Genomic DNA, 18,509 nt, shown 5'->3' on the forward strand with positions numbered 1-18,509 from the left:
ACCCAGGCCCTCGGCAGTGAAAGCGTGTAGTCCTAACCACTGGACTGCCAGGGAATTCCCCCAAAGCAACAAACTTTTAATAACACACAACAACTTAGATGAATCTTAAGGGAATTGTCTTAGGTAAAAAAGCCAATCCCCAAAGATTACCTACTGTGTGATTCCATTTATATAACATTGCTGAAATGACAAAATTAGGGAAATGCAGAACAGATTAGTGATTGCCAGGGGTTAAGTACATCAGTGGGGGAAGAAGAGAGGTGTGGTTATAAAAGGTAATATGAGGGATCCTTGTGGTGGTAAAATTGTTCTATATCTTCTTTTTTTAACATCTTTATTGGAGTACAATTGCTTTACAATGGTGTGTTAAGTTTCTGCTGTATAACAAAGTGAATCAGCTATACATAAACATATATCCCCATATCTCCTCCGTCTTGCGTCTCCCTCCCATCCTCCCTTTCCCACCCCTCTAGGTGGTCACAAAGCACCGAGCTGATCTCCCTGTGCTATGTGGCTGCTTCCCACTAGCTATCTATTTTGCATTTAGTACCATATATCTTTAAGCCCTTTAAAAATTACTTTTATCAGAGAAGATATACATGGAACACTTACTGTGTATAAAGTACTGTTAGATTACAAGGTTAAAATAAAACTCAGTTAATACCCTCAAGTTCCCCCAAGCTGTCCAACAAACATCTACTAAGCACCCATAGGTGCTGGGGAAACAGATATGAGAAAGACCTAGTCTTTGTCTTCGAGGGGTTCCCAGTAGAGCAGAGGAGACAGACCCATAAACACAACTTCAGTACAATGTGGTAAGTGCGTGGAACAGTAGAAGTGAGTGTAGAGAGCTCTGGGAGTATATAGGAGTTACCTATCCAGGCTACACAGGGAAGGGATAGGAGTAGTGTTGGGAGCTTATAAAGCAATAAGAAGGTAAGAAAAGAACCATCTGGCATAGATACATATATAACAATGCCCCCAAACAGCCTTCTTACTTTATACTTGAGGAGCAAACTAAGGAGTAGAGTCTGTAGAAAACAATGAGTAAACAATGGGGTGACGAATTCTTTCCTCCCTCGTCTCCATATGTTGTGGTAAACCCACCACATATGCTCCCTAGAGGTTCCAATCCACATCTACAGTCTGAAACCTAAGCATCTCCATGCATAATGGGGCCTCAAAAAATGTCATGGAACACTGACTCTCATTGACAGAACAATATCCTCCTAAGTCGCTTCATGATCTGCTATAGCATATCCTCTGGGGGTTGCAGAAGATTGGACCTCTAATAACTGGTTGGGGCATGTGTATCAGCTTTTTCAGAAAAGATTATTTGGCTGAAGAGCCTCACATATCCTATCATTAAAAGTTACAATTCTCTATCCTATGTTGCTGTCTTAACATACCTTAAACTAAAACTGTATTCATAAAGGGTTTATATACATTTTTAAAACAACAAAATATTCTTTAAATATAAGGCAATCTTTTAGTTTTTTTTTTCACATGCTGTTTTCATCATGCTTATCAGTTCCCTGAACCTGCTGGTTGTGCTGTGGAGAGAGGGTATATAAGGCCTGCAGAATCTAATCCTTGTCTTTCTGTGTCTGACTTATTACACTTGGTATGGTAATCTATAGGTACATCCATGTTGCTGCAAATGGCATTATTTCATTCTTTTTTATGAGAAAGACAAATGTCATATGATATCGCTTATATGTGAAATCTAAAAAAATGATACAAAGGAACTTATTTACAAAACAGAAACAGACACAGACAGAAAACAAACTTATGGTTACCAAAGGGGAGAGGGGGGGAGGGATAAATTAGGAGTATGGGATTAAGAGATACACACTACTATATATAAAATAAATAAACAACAAAGACCTACTGTATAGTACAGGGAACTATATTTAGTATCTTTTAATAACCTATAATGGAAAAGAATCTGAAAAAGGTGTATATACAGATATGTATATATATGAATCGCCTTGCTGTACACCTGAAACTAACACAACATTGTAAATGAACTATACTTCAATAAAAATAAAAGTTAAGGGCTTCCCTGGTGGCGCAGTGGTTGAGAATCCGCCTGCCGATGCAGGAGACACGGGTTCGTGCCCTGGTCCGGGAAGATCCCACATGCCGCGGAGCAACTAAGCCCGTGAGCCATGGCCGCTAGGCCTGTGCGTCCGGAGCCTGTGCCCCGCAACGGGAGAGGCCACAACAGTGAGAGGCCCGCATACCGCAAAAAAATAAATAAATAAATAAATAAATAAAAGTTAAAAAAAGAATCTAGGGCTTCCCTGGTGGTGCAGTGGTTGAGAATCCGCCTGCCAATGCAGGGGACGCAGGTTCATGACCCGGTCCGGGAAGATCCCACATGCCGCGGAGCGGCTGGGCCCGTGAGCCATGGCCGCTGGGCCTGCGCGTCCGGAGCCTGTGCTCCGCAACGGGAGAGGCCACAGCAGTGAGAGGCCCCCCAACCGCAAAAAAAATAAAAATTAAAAAAAAAAGAATCTAATCCTTGAACCAGACTTCAGGGTTAGATGTTGAGTCTCAGTGACAAAGCTTTATTTACATGTCACCAATTTCTTGTGTAGAGATATTTGCTGCCCAAGGCTTTTGCCTCCTAAAACGCCTTAATTAGAGGCTGATTGGACTTGACCACTAGAAAGCCTGCTGCACTTTTGGTGCATGGTTTCCTGTGCTCCAGAGAAATCTGCTGTTCAGAGGCTCATAAAGCACCCTCCTGGACAGCTTCTCAGGCCCGGATTTCTGTTCCTTGGCCAGCTCTGTGCTTTATTACCTCCTGAGGTACTTACCCACTTGCCTGTTCTCATTACTTCCCCAGGCCCACAGTTTGACAATGCTTTCCTAGGGGACACAGCCAGCCTCCCTGTTGCTCCAAACCAGCTGGAGGGCTCGCAAAAACCAGAAGCAACCACTTGCATGGACCTGGCCTTGAAAATGGAATGCCTCACCTTTCTCACTCCAGTTAGTGAAGGATGGGATCTGTATTAAGGGGAAGAATGCTAAGCGAATCTTTCCAGAAAATGAACGGAAAAGACAAGCAAGAAGGGGTGGGCATGTTCTCCAAATGGTAGGGCTCATTGTTCTGTTGGGAATCATCCCAGAGCTGGAAAAGATGCCAGATCTGTGGGAGAGGGTGAGCAAGTGAGCTAATGATCAAGCATTCTGACCTGGGTTCAAGTGGATATGGCAGAACTACCTTAGACCATGTTCCAACTTCACTCTTTTCCTTAAATTTTATTTTATGCTCCTTTCCAAAAATGTTGCTTTCTAGTTTTTGTTTGTTTCCTTGTTTGTTCATTTGCAAAAGGGAGTTTACAAACCCAAAACATGGTTGAATGTCAAAGGAGTTGGTTAGAACATTTGAGTCCTATACAAACACCATAATCTAAGGTCTTGGCCCAAGCTACAAACAATTTTCAAGAAACAAAAAGCGCACAGTGATTAAGTTGAAGCTAACATAAAAGGATTTCCAAGGTTGAGACCCTATGGATCCCACAGGGGAGAGGAATAAGAAGCACTTCATTGAGAGTTCCCTACTCAGTATAGCTCTCATTAAGTGCTCACCAATTTAAATGTAATTCCACCAATAACAACTCTGTGAGGAAGGTGTTGTTATTCTCCCTATTGAACAGATAAGAAGGCAAGTTTCAGAGAGGTGAAGTGACTTGCCCGAGTTCAAACCTTTACTAAATGGCAGAGCCAGGATGTGAACTCATGCCTAACACACAGTAGAGTCTCAGGTCATGCATATCATTTATGGAATGAATAAATGAATGAACAGTCTTTTTGAGTAGAACTGTTCTGTATCTTGATTGGGTCAGTATCAATACCTGGTTGTGATGTTGTACTATAGTTTTGTAAGATATTACCATTAGAAGAACTGGATAAAGTGTTCAAGGAATCCCTCATTTTTATTCCTTACAACTACATGTGAATCTACCATAATATCAAAATTAAAAATTTAATTAAAGCAAAAACTATGCTAAGGAAAGAAGCCAGACACAAAAGGCCACATATTATATTCATTTATATGAAATATCCAGAAAGGCAAATCTATAGAGATAGAAAGTTGTTAGAGATAGTAAAGTTGATAGAAAGTGATTGCCCAGGGGTGGGAATGGGGAGTGACTGCGCATGGGCCTGAGGGGGTCTTTTGGGGGCAATGCAAATGTTCTAAAACTCAACTGTGGTGATAGTTGCCCAACTCTGTAAGTTTACTAAAAATCATTAAATTCTACACTTCATTGGATGAATTGTATGGTGTGTAAATTATGCCTCAATAAAGCATTTTTAGGCAAGTTTCTGTATATGTAAAATTACTGCAAAATAAAAGGTTTATTTTGAAAAAATGAAGTAATGTTAAAGAAAAAAATAAAAACTTGAGACCCTCCCCACAAAAAAGGAAAGATATAAAAAGATCAATAACTATGACTACATCTATATGCCAAAATACATAAAATTAAATGACAAACTGGGAAAATATTTGCGACAGTTATAACAGACAGTGTCTCAGTATTCTCAATATAAAAGCTTTTTAAATACTAGCATCCCCAAACAAAAATGGGTAAATGACACTCTCTTTGGATTCATTTGTTTACAAGAAAGAAAAGCCACTCTAGCTATCTTATTGTAAAGATATAACAGGTAGTCTCATAGTCATCTAAGGACCAGAAAAGTGGTGTACACAGGGAATAGTACTGGAAAGGCAGGAACAGACTGCCCACTCTCTCATGGACCTGTGTAGCTCTTCTTTCTGCTTGCCTGTTTCATCAACTTCTGAATCTTAGCTCAAATTCTCAAGACTCTGGCAAGCCATGGATTGATTGATTTGACGTGGATCAGCTGTCCATTGTGTTTCCAAATAGCTGTCACTGTTACAAAGATAAGGCTTTAGATTATCTGAGACAGAGCAATAGACAGAAAAAGCAAATTCACTGACATGTCTATGATAGACATAGACCAGCCATAGTAGTAAATACGTGTTTGGGAAAAATATGCAACCTCATCATTAGCAATCAAAGAGACAGAAATTTAAATAGCAAGAGACTTTTTTTGCCCATAAAAACATAAAACATTAATGATAATTCATGCTGACACACTACTGGGAGATAGGACAAATGGGTCTGGAAAATACTTTTTTTTTTTTTTTTTTTTTTTTTTTTTTTTTTTTTGCGGTACGTGGGCCTCTCACTGTTGTGGCCTCTCCCGTTGTGGGGCACGGGCCCCGGACGTGCAGGCCTTGTGGCCATGGCTTACGGGCCCAGGCGCTCGGCGGCATATGGGATCTTCCCGGACCTGGGCATGAACCCATGTCCCCTGTACTGGCAGGCGGACTCCCAACCACTGCGCCACCAGGGAAACCTTGGAAAACAGGTGTGCAATATGTATTGAGAACCTTTAAAATGGACATACCCTTTTTTTTTAACATCTGTATTGGAGTATAATTGCTTTACAATGGTGTGTTAGTTTCTGCTTTACAACAAAGTGAATCAGTTATACATATACATATGTTCCCATATCTCTTCCCAATTGCGTCTCCCTTCCTCCCACCCTCCCTTTCCCACCACTCTAAGTGGTCACAAACCACCTAGCTGATCTCCCTGTGCCATGCAGCTGCTTCCCACTAGCTATCCACCCTACGTTTGGTAGTGTATATATGTCCATGCCACTCTCTCACTTCGTCACAGCTTACCCTTCCCCCTCCCCATATCCTCAAGGCCATGCTCTAGTAGGTCTGTGTTTTATTCCCGTCCTACCCCTAGTCTCTTCATGACATATTTTCCCTTAGATTCCATATATATGTGTTAGCATACGGTATTTGTTTTTCTCCTCCTGACTTACTTCACTCTGTATAACAGACTCCAGGTCCATCCACCTCACTACAAATAACTCAGTTTCGTTTCTTTTTATGGCTGCGTAACATTCCATTGTATATATGTACCACATCTTCTTTACCCATTCATCTGTTGATGGACACTTAGGTTGCTTCTATGTCCTGGCTATTGTAAATAGAGCTGCAATGAACATTTTGGTACATGACTTTTAGAATTATGGTTTTCTCAGGGTATATGCCCAGTAGTGGGATTGCTAGATCATATGGTAGTTCTATTGTTAGTTTTTTAAGGAACCTCCATACTGTTCTCCATAGTGGCTGTATCAATTTACATTCCCACCAACAGTGCAGGAGGGTTCCCTTTTCTCCATACCCTCTCCAGCATTTATTGTTTCTAGATTTTTTGATGATGGCCATACTGACCGGTGTAAGATGATATCTCATTGTAGTTTTGATTTGCATTTCTCTAATGATTAATGATGTTGAGCATTCTTTCATGTGTGTGTTGGCAATCTGTATATCTTCTTTGGAGAAATGTCTATTTAGGTCTTCTGCCCATTTTTGGATTGGGTTGTTTGTTTTATTATTATTGAGCTGCATGAGTTGCTTATAAATTTTGGACATTAATCCTTTGTCAGTTGCTTCATTTGCAACTGTTTTCTCCCATTCTGAGGGTTGTCTTTTGGTCTTCTTTATGGTATTCTTTGCTGTGCAAAAGTTTTTAAGTTTCATTAGGTCCCATTTGTTTATTTTTGTTTTTATTTCCATTTCTCTAGGAGGTGGGTCAAAAAGGATCTTGCTGTGATTGATGTCATAGAGTGTTCTGCCTATGTTTGCCTCTAAGAGTATGATAGTGTCTGGCCTTACATTTAGGTCTTTAATCCATTTTGAGTTTATTTTTGTGTATGGTGTTAGGGAGTGTTCTAATTTCATACTTTTACATGTACCTGTCCAGTTCTCCTAGCACCAATTATTGAAGAGGCTGTCTTTTCTCCACTGTATATTCTTGCCTCCTTTATCAAAGGTAAGGTGACCATATGTGTGTGGGTTTATCTCTGGGCTTTCTATCCTGTTCCATTGATCTGTATTTCTGTTTTTGTGCCAGTACCATACTGTCTTATTACTGTAGCTTTGTAGTGTAGTCCGAAGTCAAGGAGCCTGATTCCTCCAACTCCTTTTTTCGTTCTCAAGATTGCTTTGGCTATTCGGGGTCTTTTGAGTTTTCATACAAATTGTGAAATTTTTTGTTCTGGTCCTGTGAAAAATAACAGTGGTAGTTTGATAAGGATTGCATTGAATCTATAGATTGCTTTGGGTAGTAGAGTCATTTTCACAATGTTGATTCTTCCAATCTAAGAACATGGTATATCTCTCCATCTATTTGTATCATCTTTAATTTCTTTCATCAGTGTCTTATAATTTTCTGCATACAGGTCTTTTGTCTCCTTAGGTAGGTTTATTCCTAGATATTTTATTCTTTTTGTTGCAATGGTAAATGGGAGTGTTTTCTTAATTTCACTCTCAGATTTTTCACCATTAGTGTATAAGAATGCCAGAGATTTCTGTGCATTAATTTTGTATCCTGCTACTTTACCAAATTCATTGATTAGCTCTAGTAGTTTTCTGGTAGCATCCTTAGGATTCTCTATGTATAGTATCATGCCATCTGCAAACAGTGACAGCTTTACTTCTTCTTTTCTGATTTGGATTCCTTTTATGCCGTTTTCTTCTCTGATTGCTGTGGCTAAAGCTTCCAAAACTATGTTGAATAAGAGTGGTGAGAGTGGGCAACCTTGTCTTGTTCCTGATCTTAGTGGAAATGGTTTCAGTTTTTCATCATTGAGGATGATGTTGGCTGTGGATTTGTCATATATGGTCTTTATTATGTTGAGAAAAATTCCCTCTATGCCTACTTTCTGCAGGGTTTTTATCATAAATCGGTGTTGAATTTTGTCAAAAGCTTTCTCTGCATCTATTGAGATGATCATATGGTTTTTCTCCTTCCGTTTGTTGATCTGGTGTATCACGTTGATTGATTTGTGTATATGGAAGAATCCTTGCATTCCTGGAATAAATCCCACTTGATCCTTTCAATGTGCTGTTGGATTGTTTGCTAGTATTTTGTTGAGGATTTTTGCATCTGTGTTCATCAGTGATATTGGCCTGTAGTTTTCTTTCTTTGTGACGTCTTTGTCTGCTTTTGGTATCAGGGTGATGGTGGCCTCATAGAATGAGTTTGGGAGTGTTCCTCCCTCTGCTATCTTTTGGAAGAGTTTGAGAAGGATAGGTGTTAGCTCTTCTGTAAATGTTTGATAGAATTCGCCTGTGAAGCCTTCTGGTCCTGGGCTTTTGTTTGTTGGAAGATTTTTAATCACAGTTTCAATTTCTGCTTGTGATTGGTCTGTTCATATTTTCTATTTCTTCCTGGTTCAGTCTTGGCTGGTTGTGCATTTCTAAGAATTTGTCCATTTCTTCCAGGTTGTCCATTTTATTGGCATAGAATTGCTTGTAGTAATCTCTCATAATCTTTTATATTTCTGCAGTGTCAGTTGTTACTTCTCCTTTTTCATTTCTAATTCTATTGATTTGAGTCTTGTCCCTTTTTTTCTTGATGAGTCTGGCTAATGGTTTATCAATTTTGTTTGTCTTTGCAAAGAAGCAGCTTTTAGTTTTATTGATCTTTGCTATTGTTTCCTTCATTTCTTTTTCATTTATTTCTGATCTGATCTTTATGATTTCTTTCCTTCTGCTAAATTTGGGGGGTTTTTTGTTCTTTCTCTAATTGCTTTAGGTGCAAGGTTAGGTTGTTTTTTCGAGATGTTTCCTGTTTCTTAAGGTAGGATTGTATTGCTATAAACTTCCCTCTTCGGATTGCTTTTGCTGCATCCCATAGTTTTTGGGTCGTCGTGTCTCCATTGTCTGGGCATAACCTTTGACATAGTAATTCCACTTCTAGAAATCTATGTTAAGGGAATGAATAATCAGAGATACAGAGAGATTTATATATGTGAATATCTTTGTAGTAGTTTTTATAATAAAAGAAAAAGAATGAACAGTATAAGTGTCCAATATTATAGCATATTTAAGTAAATTGATAAACATATGAGGAACATACAGTCATTTAAAATCGTGTTTTTGAAAAGTATTTAATGAATGAAAGGTTCTTATAGTATTATGTTGAGTGGAAAAAAGCAAGGTATAATATTCTATATATAGTGTGAAAGAGAGCGAAAAAAAATTGAAATTTGAGATGCTAGGAAGAAAGAAGCCAAAATCGTGAACTTAAGAATGGTTATATCTAAATGGTAAGATTACAAATTATTTCCGTTTTTACTTTTCATTTTCTTCATACTTTTTTTGGCTTTTTAAATGTTTTCTGAATGAGAATGAACTTTAACTTTTGTAATCAGAATAACATCATAAATGTTGCTTACAATTCAAAGACTTGGAGGGAAGACATGGAGTAAAATTAGAGACCAGTAAATATTAACACATATTTAAAATTTAAGTCAGTATGGTACTGGCATGAGAAATAAAACACAGAATAAATTGGGTAGAAACAGATTCTTGTATGTGTGAGAATTTAATATAAGATATGGGAGGCTTCACCAAATAGTAGAAGAAGGATTATACCATGATTGAATTAGTTACAAATAGTAACCAAGAGTTCTGCTATGCCATATGCTAAGTGCTTTTACATTCATTTTCTCCTTTACTTATTACAACCTTTGAGATTTAGATAGTATTATCCCCATTTTAGAGATGAGTGAACTCAATCCCCTAGAGGTTTAGGCATTTGCCCAGCGTCACATAGAAAAGTAGTGGAACCTAGATTGGAACCAAGTATGTCAGATTCCAAGTCTCTATTCTGTGCTACCACATTCTATGTATATAAAGTTCCTGGCACGGTATCTAGAATCCAAGAGGCATGTAGTAAGTGTTATTCCTATGACTAACTTATACTTTTCTGCATATATTATAATGTAATATGTAATGCTTTATATAGTATATATAATAATGTAAATACTAGTAATAGTAATATGGTAAATATATCATCTTAATAACTCTTGTCTTTGTCCCCTGGCCTTCTCTATGCCCTCATCCAGTGCCTTTGTTCAGACCTCTTTGGCCACAGGTTGCTTCCGCTGCCTCCTAACTGGTATCCATACCTCTTGTCCCTTACCCTCTGAGCCAGTCAATATCAAACCAATCTCCTGCTGACAATCCTTAACTGTCTTCGTATATTTTCAGGGTGAAGGTCCAAATTTCTTAACATTGTTTCTGAGACCCTTCACAATCTGGCCTACTTTCTTTTTTTTTTCCAGTTTTATTGAAAAATAATTGACTTACATCACTGTATAATTTTAAGGTCTACAGCATGATGGTTTGATTTACATACATTGTGAAATAATTACCACAATAGCTTTAGTTAACATCCATCATCTCATATAGATACAATAAAAATAAAAGAGAAAAAATTTCTCCTTATGATGAGAACTCTTAAGTTCTACTCTCGTAATAACTTTCCTATATACCATGCATTGTTGTTAGCTATAGTCACCATGTTGTACTTTACTTCCCTAGTACTTACTTATCTTTTAACTGTAAGTTTGTACCTTTTGACCACCTTCCTCTAATTCCTCCTCCCCCACCTCCCCCATCCCCTGTCTCTGATAACCACAAATCTAATCTCCTTTTCAATGAGTTTGGTGGGTTTTTTAAATTATTATATTCCACATAAAAGTGAGATCATACAATATTTTTCTGTCTCTGACTTATGTCGCTTAGCATAGTGCCTTCAGTGTCTATCCATTGTTGTTGTAAGTGGTAAGATTTCCTCATTTTTGTATGGCTGAATAATATTCCATGGTATATATAAACACCACAACTTCTTTAACCATTTGTTCATTGATGGATACCTAGGTTGTTTCCATGTCTTAGCTATATAATACTGCAATGAATATGGGGGTGCAGGTATCTTTTCGAGTGCATATTTTTGTTTCCTTCGGATATAGCATTCCAGGAGGTAGAATTGCTGGATGATGTGGTCGTTCTAGTTTTAATTTTTTGAGGAACCTCCATACTGTTTTCCATAGTTTGGCCTACTTTCTAATCTCGCCTCCTGTCACTGCAAACCTGCTTAGCTCCAGCACTATGGGCCCTGGTATATCATACTGAACTCCACACCTCCATGCCTTTACACATGCTGTTCCCTCAGTCTAGAGCATCCTTTCTCCACCATTTGTCTCACTGATTTCTATAGCCCTTTGTAACAGCTCCTATTGACTTTTTCTTCAGGATGCCTTCCTTACTCTTCCAGTAGTAGCCCTCTTCTATGCTCCTATAGCACCCTGTGCATTCTTCTATCTTGGTCCTTAACACACTGTCCTGTCTTTGTTGACATACGTGCCTGTCTCCTCTACTACCTAGATTGTAAGTAACCAAAGGCAGAGATTCTTTTACCTTATTTCATTGGAATTATCAGAGCCTAGCTAGGGTCTGGCTCATGATAGGTTCTTAGCTTAATAAGTGTTTGTGAAATGAATAAATGAGCTTTTGTCACTTAATGATGCTTTTATCTTCTAGATATATGGTTCAGTGGCCTGGTGGCCGAATCCTGCATCGCCATGAGCTAGACACCTTCCTTGCACAGGCAGTATCTACTCAGCTTTATGAACCAGATCAGCTTCAAGAACTCAAGGTGATTTGATCGATCCTCATTTAAATTCTTTCTTTATAAGCTCATAGCTTTATTTTAGGTCTTTTTTTTCCCCTGGAGCTAGGGAGAAGAGTAAGTTCTGCAGGTAAATGTTTGATTTACTTTAGCCAAATATTTATGTCTATTAATAAAGCCAACACTGTTCACATAGTGATAGGTGAGAATGGGTAGAAAAAATGGATATTGTGTAAGACAAATAAGTTGTGGCCCATAGACCACAGTAAGGTTTCCAACTCTTACAAAAGATGCTACAGGGGACTTATCCTGGTGTTCCCTGTTTGTCTCTGAGTAAATGTCCACCCTCCCTTTTTTATTGAAGTATAGTTGATTTACAATATTGTGTTAGTTTCAAGTGTAAGCACAGTGATTTAGTACTTTTGCAGATTATATTCCGTTGTAGGTTATTATAAGATAATGGGTATAATTCCCTGTGCTACCCTCCCTTTTAAAATAATATTTATTGGGTGTTAGAGGAAAGTCTAGAAAAGCATAAGGAAGGAAGTAAATCTACCATATAACTGAAGGCAGTAGAATATAGTAGGTTAGAGGGCAGGCTCTGAAGCCAGGCTGCCTTGACTTTGAATCTTAGCTTCATTACCTTCTAGCTGTGTGTCCTTGGGCAGGTTGCTTAACCCCTGTAGCCTCAGTTTCCTTACTTGTAGGGTTATGAAGATATTAAATAAAATAATCCATGCAAAACACTTAGAACAGTGTCTAGCACATTTTAAGTACACAGTACTCAATAAATATTAGGTACTAATGCAGGACATTCCTCTTCTGACTTCAGTAGCCATGGTCCTTTCAGGCCCTAGTATAAACTAGAAGATAAAGTCTAGTAAGTCTTACAAAATCTTGATTTCAGTGGGGTCAACTAAGAAAAAGATGAAAACAGTCTTAGACAGTGTTGGTTCCTTTTTACAGTAAATGTGATACTGCTTGGTGCTAGAGCAGGTACTGACAACTCCACACCACACCTAGGAGGGGGCCTGCAAGTACTTCCCCTTTTCCTGGTAAAGCCATCTAACAGACCAACTTGAGATAACCACTGTGAACATTTTGATGGTTTCTTCCAGCCTTTTGTCATGTATTTTCTACATAGTTGAAATATTATTTATGTAATTATATACTGTATTTTTAAACTTAATATAGCACATATTTTCATAGCACATATTTTCTATGTCTTAAAAATTTTTGCTAAATATTTTATCATATGGATGTATCATTTAATTATTTTAATGTTGGCCATTTGGTTTCCAGTTTTCACGTATTATATGTAATTATTAACATCTTTTTTTTGGCTACATTGGGTCTTTGTTGCTGTGCGCACGCTTTCTCTAGGTGTGGCGAGTGGGGGCTACTCTTTGTTTCGGTGCGCGTGCTTCTCATTGCAGTGGCTTCTCTTGTTGCGGAGCTTGGGCACTAGGCATGTGGGCTTTGGGAGTTGTGGCACATGGACTCAGTAGTTGTGGCTCGCAGGCTCTAGAGCACAGGTTCAGTAGTTGTGGCGCATGGGCTTAATTGCTCTGTGGCATGTGGGAGCCTCCTGGACCCGGGTTTGAACCCGTGTCTCCTGCATTGGCAGGCGGATTCTTAACCACTGTGCCACCAGGGAAGTCCTGTAATTAACATCTTTATGCATAAAGCTTTATTCACATCTCTACTTCCTTAGAATAGATTCCTAAAAGTAGAATTTCTGAGTCAACAAATGTGAACATTTTTAAGGTTCTTGATATATATTGCTTAATTGTAATATACATTACTCATTAGTTTTATTTGAGTGTGCCCATTTATTTCACCATATCCTCATCAGCATTGGGTGTTCTTTTGGTCTTTAGTTTTGTTTTAATTTTTTTCTAATTTGACAGGCAGAAAAAATCATTTCTCAAGTGGGGGTCTTTTTAAGGTTTCTTTTTTTTAAAACATCTTTATTTGAGTATAACTGTTTTACAATAGTGTGTTAGTTTCTACTTTACAACAAAGTGAATCAGTTATACATATACATATGTTCCCATATCTCTTCCCTCTTGTGTCACCCTCCCTCTCACCCTCCCTATCCCACCCCTCTAGGTGGTCACAAAGCACAGAGGTGAACTCCCTGTACTATGCGGCAGCTTCCCACTAGCTATCTAATTTACTTTTGGTAGTGTATATATGTCCCTGCCACTCTCTCACATCGTCACAGCTTACCCTTCCCCCTCCCCATATCCTCAAGTCCATGCTCTAGTAGGTCTGTGTTTTATTCCAGTCCTACCACTAATCTCTTCATGACATTTTTTTCTTAGATTCCATATATATGTGTTAGCATACGGTATTTGTTTTTCTCCTTCTGACTTACTTCACTCTGTATGACAGACTCCAGGTCTATCCACCTCATTACAAATAACTCAGTTTCATTTCTTTTTATGGCTGAGTAATATTCCATTGTATATATGTGCCACATCCAGTCATCTGTTGATGAACACTTAGGTTGCTTCCATGTCCTGGCTATCGTAAATAGAGCTGCAATAAACATTTTGGTACATGACTCTTTTTGAATTATGGTTTTCTCAGGGTATATGCCTAGTAGTGGGATTGTGGGGTCATATGGTAGTTCTATTTGTAGTTTTTTAAGGAACCTCCATACTGTTCTCCATAATGGCTGTATCAAAGCTGATTTTTTTTTTGTAATGAGTATCATCCAAACCATCTCAGGGAAGCAAATGGATAGAGGCTGCTTATACACTCAAATGTCTGTATTGAAAGGCAACATGTTCTAATTTAACTGGAATAATCAGCAAAACAGGAATAAGCAAATGTAACCAATAACACTAATTTCTTTTTTTAACACCTTTATTGGAGTATAATTACTTTACAATGGTGTGTTAGTTTCTGCTTTATAACAAAGTGAATCAGCTATATATATATCACCATATCTCTTCCCTCTTGTGTCTCCCTCCCTCCCACCCTCCCTATCCCACCCCTCTAAGTGGTCACAAAGCACCGAGCTGATCTCCCTGTGCTACGTGGCTGCTTCCCACTAGCTATCTATTTTACGTTTGGTAGTGTATATATGTCCATGCCACTCTCTCACTTTGTCACAGCTTACCCTTCCCCCTCCCCATATCCTCAAGTCCATTCTCTCGTAGGTCTGTGTCTTTATTCCCGTCTTGCCCCTAGGTTCTTCATGACCTTTTTTTTTCTTAGATTCCATATATATGTGTTAGCATAAGGTATTTGCTTTTCTCTTTCTGACTTACTTCACTCTGTATGACACACTCTAGGTCCATACACCTCACTACAAATAACTCAATTTCGTTCCTTTTTATGGCTGAGTAATATTCCATTGTATATATGTGCCACATCTTCTTTATGCATTCATCTGTTGATGGACACTTAGGTTGTTTCCATGTCCTGGCTATTGTAAATAAAAATCTGGAACGCTTCACGAATTTGTGTGTCATCCTTGCACAGGGGCCATGCTAATCTTCTCTGTATCATTCCAATTTTAGTATATGTGCTGCCAAAGCAAGCACTAACAGTAATTTCTTAATGGTAGTTTTTCCTCTGTGGTGGTTTCAGATTGAGAAACTGGATGCTCGAGGGATCCAGCTTGCTGCCCTCTTCATGAGTGGGGTCGACACAGCTCTGTTTGCTAATGATGCCTGTGGCCAGCCAGTCCCTTGGGAACACTGCTGCCCCTGGATTTACTTCGATGGCAAGTTGTTCCAGAGCAAGCTAATTAAAGCAGGCCGGGAGCGAGTATCCCTGGTTGAGCTCTGCGATGGCCAGGTACCACATGTTGGGCAGCTGCTAAGACCGTCTCTGATCTGCTGTGGGGATGAATGACAGAAAGCGGAAAATGAGCAGAGACATTGGGGAAGGAGGTAGCTGAAGTGGGAGAATGTGTCTGACCTTAACCTAACTTGGTCAAGGATGATCCCAAAGGCCCAGAGTCTGATATGTACATGTTACAAAATCATGTTGGGAAGGGTTATTTTTTTAAATGAGCTTCAAGTTTTCATATTCCTTTTTTTGCTCCAAGTTATTTCTTCCCCATGGAATACTCAGATATACTCTATGCCTTTCCCCCAATTCTTAGAATTTCATTTCCCTTATTTAAAAAAAACTGTAAGTCATTTTTGCAAGTGATGATATTTTTTATAAAGGAACTATTTTGGAAATAGAAGAGGGTAGTAAAGTAGATGACAGAGTAAAAGCAGGGGATATTTTTTGCAGTAAAACCTTGGGAAAGATGAGAGAAGTCAAGGGAAAGGAGCCCTTACTTACTTCTTTGTCCATTTGTGGGTTATAAGCTGAGAGAAGAGCAGGGGGTCAGCAAACTATTAAAATTTTTTTAAATTTGAATTTTTATTCCAATAAAGCTTTTTGGAATATAGCCACATTCATTCATTTACATATTGTCCATGACTGCTCTCACACTACAGTGGCAGTGTCAAATAGTTGTGACAGGAACAATATGGCCTACAAAACCTATCTGGCCCTTTTCAGATCAAGTTTCCTGACCTCTGGACTAGAGGCATGGACTTATCCTGGACAGAGGTCATGGTCTCTGATCCTGGGTATGGGGGGGAAGGTTAAAAGGGTTTGTATATGTCAAGTTTTGTTCTCTCTTTTACCTCATTCTGTTACCTCCCCCTTAAAAAACAACCTAGCCTATTGCTGGCTGTGTAATAGACAATTAGTAAATATTTCTTGTTATATTTGTCTTCCTTGACCTAGTCAAGGTGCCTCACAAGCCCTCAGTCAGAACTAGTATGATGGTAGTTTGGTGTCATGCAAAGAGTGGGGGCTTTGGTGCCAGACAGGCTTCCCTGAGTATGTCAACTTGAGCCATTTAACTCCAGGCCTCGATTCCTTTAGTGGGAATAGACTTGTGAGACTGTACCTAGACTGCCCAATACTGTGCCTGAAACATAGGAGAAGTTCAAAAAATGGCAGCTGTTATTATTATTCCGTCCCTCATTTGAAGGCTGACCTGGCAATCAAAGTGGAGAAGATGAGACAGAGCATCCTTGAAGGAGTCAACATGAACCATCCACCGCCTTCTGCTCTACTTCCATCACCTACTTTTGTGCCTCCCATGGTGCCCTCTCTCTACCCTGTTTCACTTTACCCCCGAGCCATGGGCCCAATGCCACCTCCCCCTCAAGGAAGGAGCCGGGGGTTCGCAGGTCAGTACCTAAGAATGAGGTGTTTGCCAAACTCAATCTATTTCATAGTAACCCATCCAGTAATTATTGCAGTTACAGAATCAGCAGTTTCACATATATTTTACCTTCTGTGCTATGGTGTCGTTTGAAGAGGAGCTTACTGAGATGGAGGGGTGTAGCCTGTGGAGGAGAGCCCACTGTCTTCCCAGACCACTCTCCATAGAGGTGATTGATCCCTAGGAATTTGACTCTCACCAAACCACTCATGAAGTAACTGATGCAGAAACCAAGAGTCACTTTATTACTTTTTTTTATCAATTTATTACTTTTGAGAACTATAATTCATTTGAACTGGGTCTTCATGGTTGCTGGTTAGCTCACTCTTTCCCCATAGGCAGATGTACACAGGAGCTTGCAGGAAGAGCAATGGTAGGTAAGTAAATGACCAGTGTCAGCAAACAGCCATAGCTTGATGTACCCATTTCCACTCTGAGGGTAGATCTAACACATTTCCAGAAGCATGGAGAGAAATAAGTCATAGTCTGTACCCTCCAGGGGATTGCAGTTTAGTGAAGAAAACAAATACATACACACTCACATGGATCCACACACATCTGTATATACACACACATCTGTATACATTATGGTGATATCTGAGCTGTGGCTTAATGATGAACAGACATTCTTGCTTAGGTAGGTCAGATACTGACCCTGATAATTCAAACAACCTGTCCCCTGGTGAAACAGGGTATTTTAATGGGGACTTTTTTTCTTTTGCGGTACGCGGGCCTCTCACTGTTGTGGCCTCTCCCGTTGTGGAGCACAGGCTCCGGACGTGCAGGCTCAGCGGCCATGGCTCATGCGCCCAGCCGCTCCACGGCATGTGGGATCTTCCCAAACTGGGGCACGAACCCGTGTTCCCTGCATCGGCAGGCGGACTCCCAACCACTGCACCACCAGGGAAGCCCTAATGGGGACATTTTAACATGAAATACCAAGTTTCTGTGATCGGGTGAGAGTGCTATGGTTGAAGTGTTTGTTGTGTATTGCTCGTCACTTTAAAAATAATAAAGCTGGGGGCTTCCCTGGTGGCGCAGTGGTTGAGAGTCCGCCTGCCGATGCAGGGGACATGGGTTCGTGCCCCGGTCCGGGAAGATCCCACATGCCGTGGAGCGGCTGGGCCCGTGAGCCGTGGCCGCTGAGCCTGCGCGTCCGGAGCCTGTGCTCCGCAACGGGAGAGGCCGCGGCAGTGAGAGGCTCGCGTACAGAAAAAAAAAAAAAAAAAAAAAAAAAAAAAAAAAATAAAGCTGGAAGTTGAAATTTGTCTTAAATTTAGGGTCACAAAATTCAGCATGGATGTTTAGCTCAAGGCTCTGCTTAGAGGAGCAGTGTGAATGTCTGCTCTGTTCAATCAAGTAACGATTAAGTCTCACAAACCAGGGAGCCAGCCATTCATTCCATCCTTTGAAGGTGTCTTTATAGATGCCTGCTCTCATTCTTTGCATGTTGACTTTACTGTGTCTCAGAAGACAGCCTTAATTAAGGCCAAGTTCTTGGGAGGTCCTCACCATTGCCCCAGCTCTCACTGATGCCTAGTCTCCAGTTACTGGTGGTTCATAAGGAGCCTTCTGACTCCTTAAAGGTCACAGTAAGATCCCCAAATGCAAGTCTTTCTTGCCCTCTTAGGATTAGCTAGTCACCTAGTTCCTTAGACTCCCGCTTTTATATAAATGAAGGGCTCTTTGCTAACAATCTGCTAAGTGAGTGAAGA

General features: G+C 39.7%; 1 protein-coding gene and 1 non-coding gene across 4 annotated transcripts in view; one reads left to right on the top strand and one right to left on the bottom strand.

The window, feature by feature from the left end:
- Positions 1-18,509, top strand: part of FAM120C (family with sequence similarity 120 member C) — a 146,629-nt gene that overhangs the window by 118,875 nt on the left and 9,245 nt on the right. For all 3 annotated transcript variants that reach the window (XM_059049739.2, XM_059049741.2, XM_059049740.2), the window contains exons 11-13: positions 11,456-11,570; positions 15,147-15,356; positions 16,558-16,759. In XM_059049739.2, coding sequence (XP_058905722.1) covers positions 11,456-11,570; positions 15,147-15,356; positions 16,558-16,759 — 527 coding nt within the window. The remainder of the gene's footprint in view (positions 1-11,455; positions 11,571-15,146; positions 15,357-16,557; positions 16,760-18,509) is intronic.
- Positions 14,994-15,100, bottom strand: LOC131749101 (U6 spliceosomal RNA). Its single transcript, XR_009333209.1, has one exon. It is a non-coding gene; the product is annotated as a U6 spliceosomal RNA (small nuclear RNA).

Source organism: Kogia breviceps, chromosome X (assembly GCF_026419965.1).
Source record: "Kogia breviceps isolate mKogBre1 chromosome X, mKogBre1 haplotype 1, whole genome shotgun sequence".
NCBI classification, from domain to species: Eukaryota; Metazoa; Chordata; class Mammalia; order Artiodactyla; family Physeteridae; genus Kogia; species Kogia breviceps.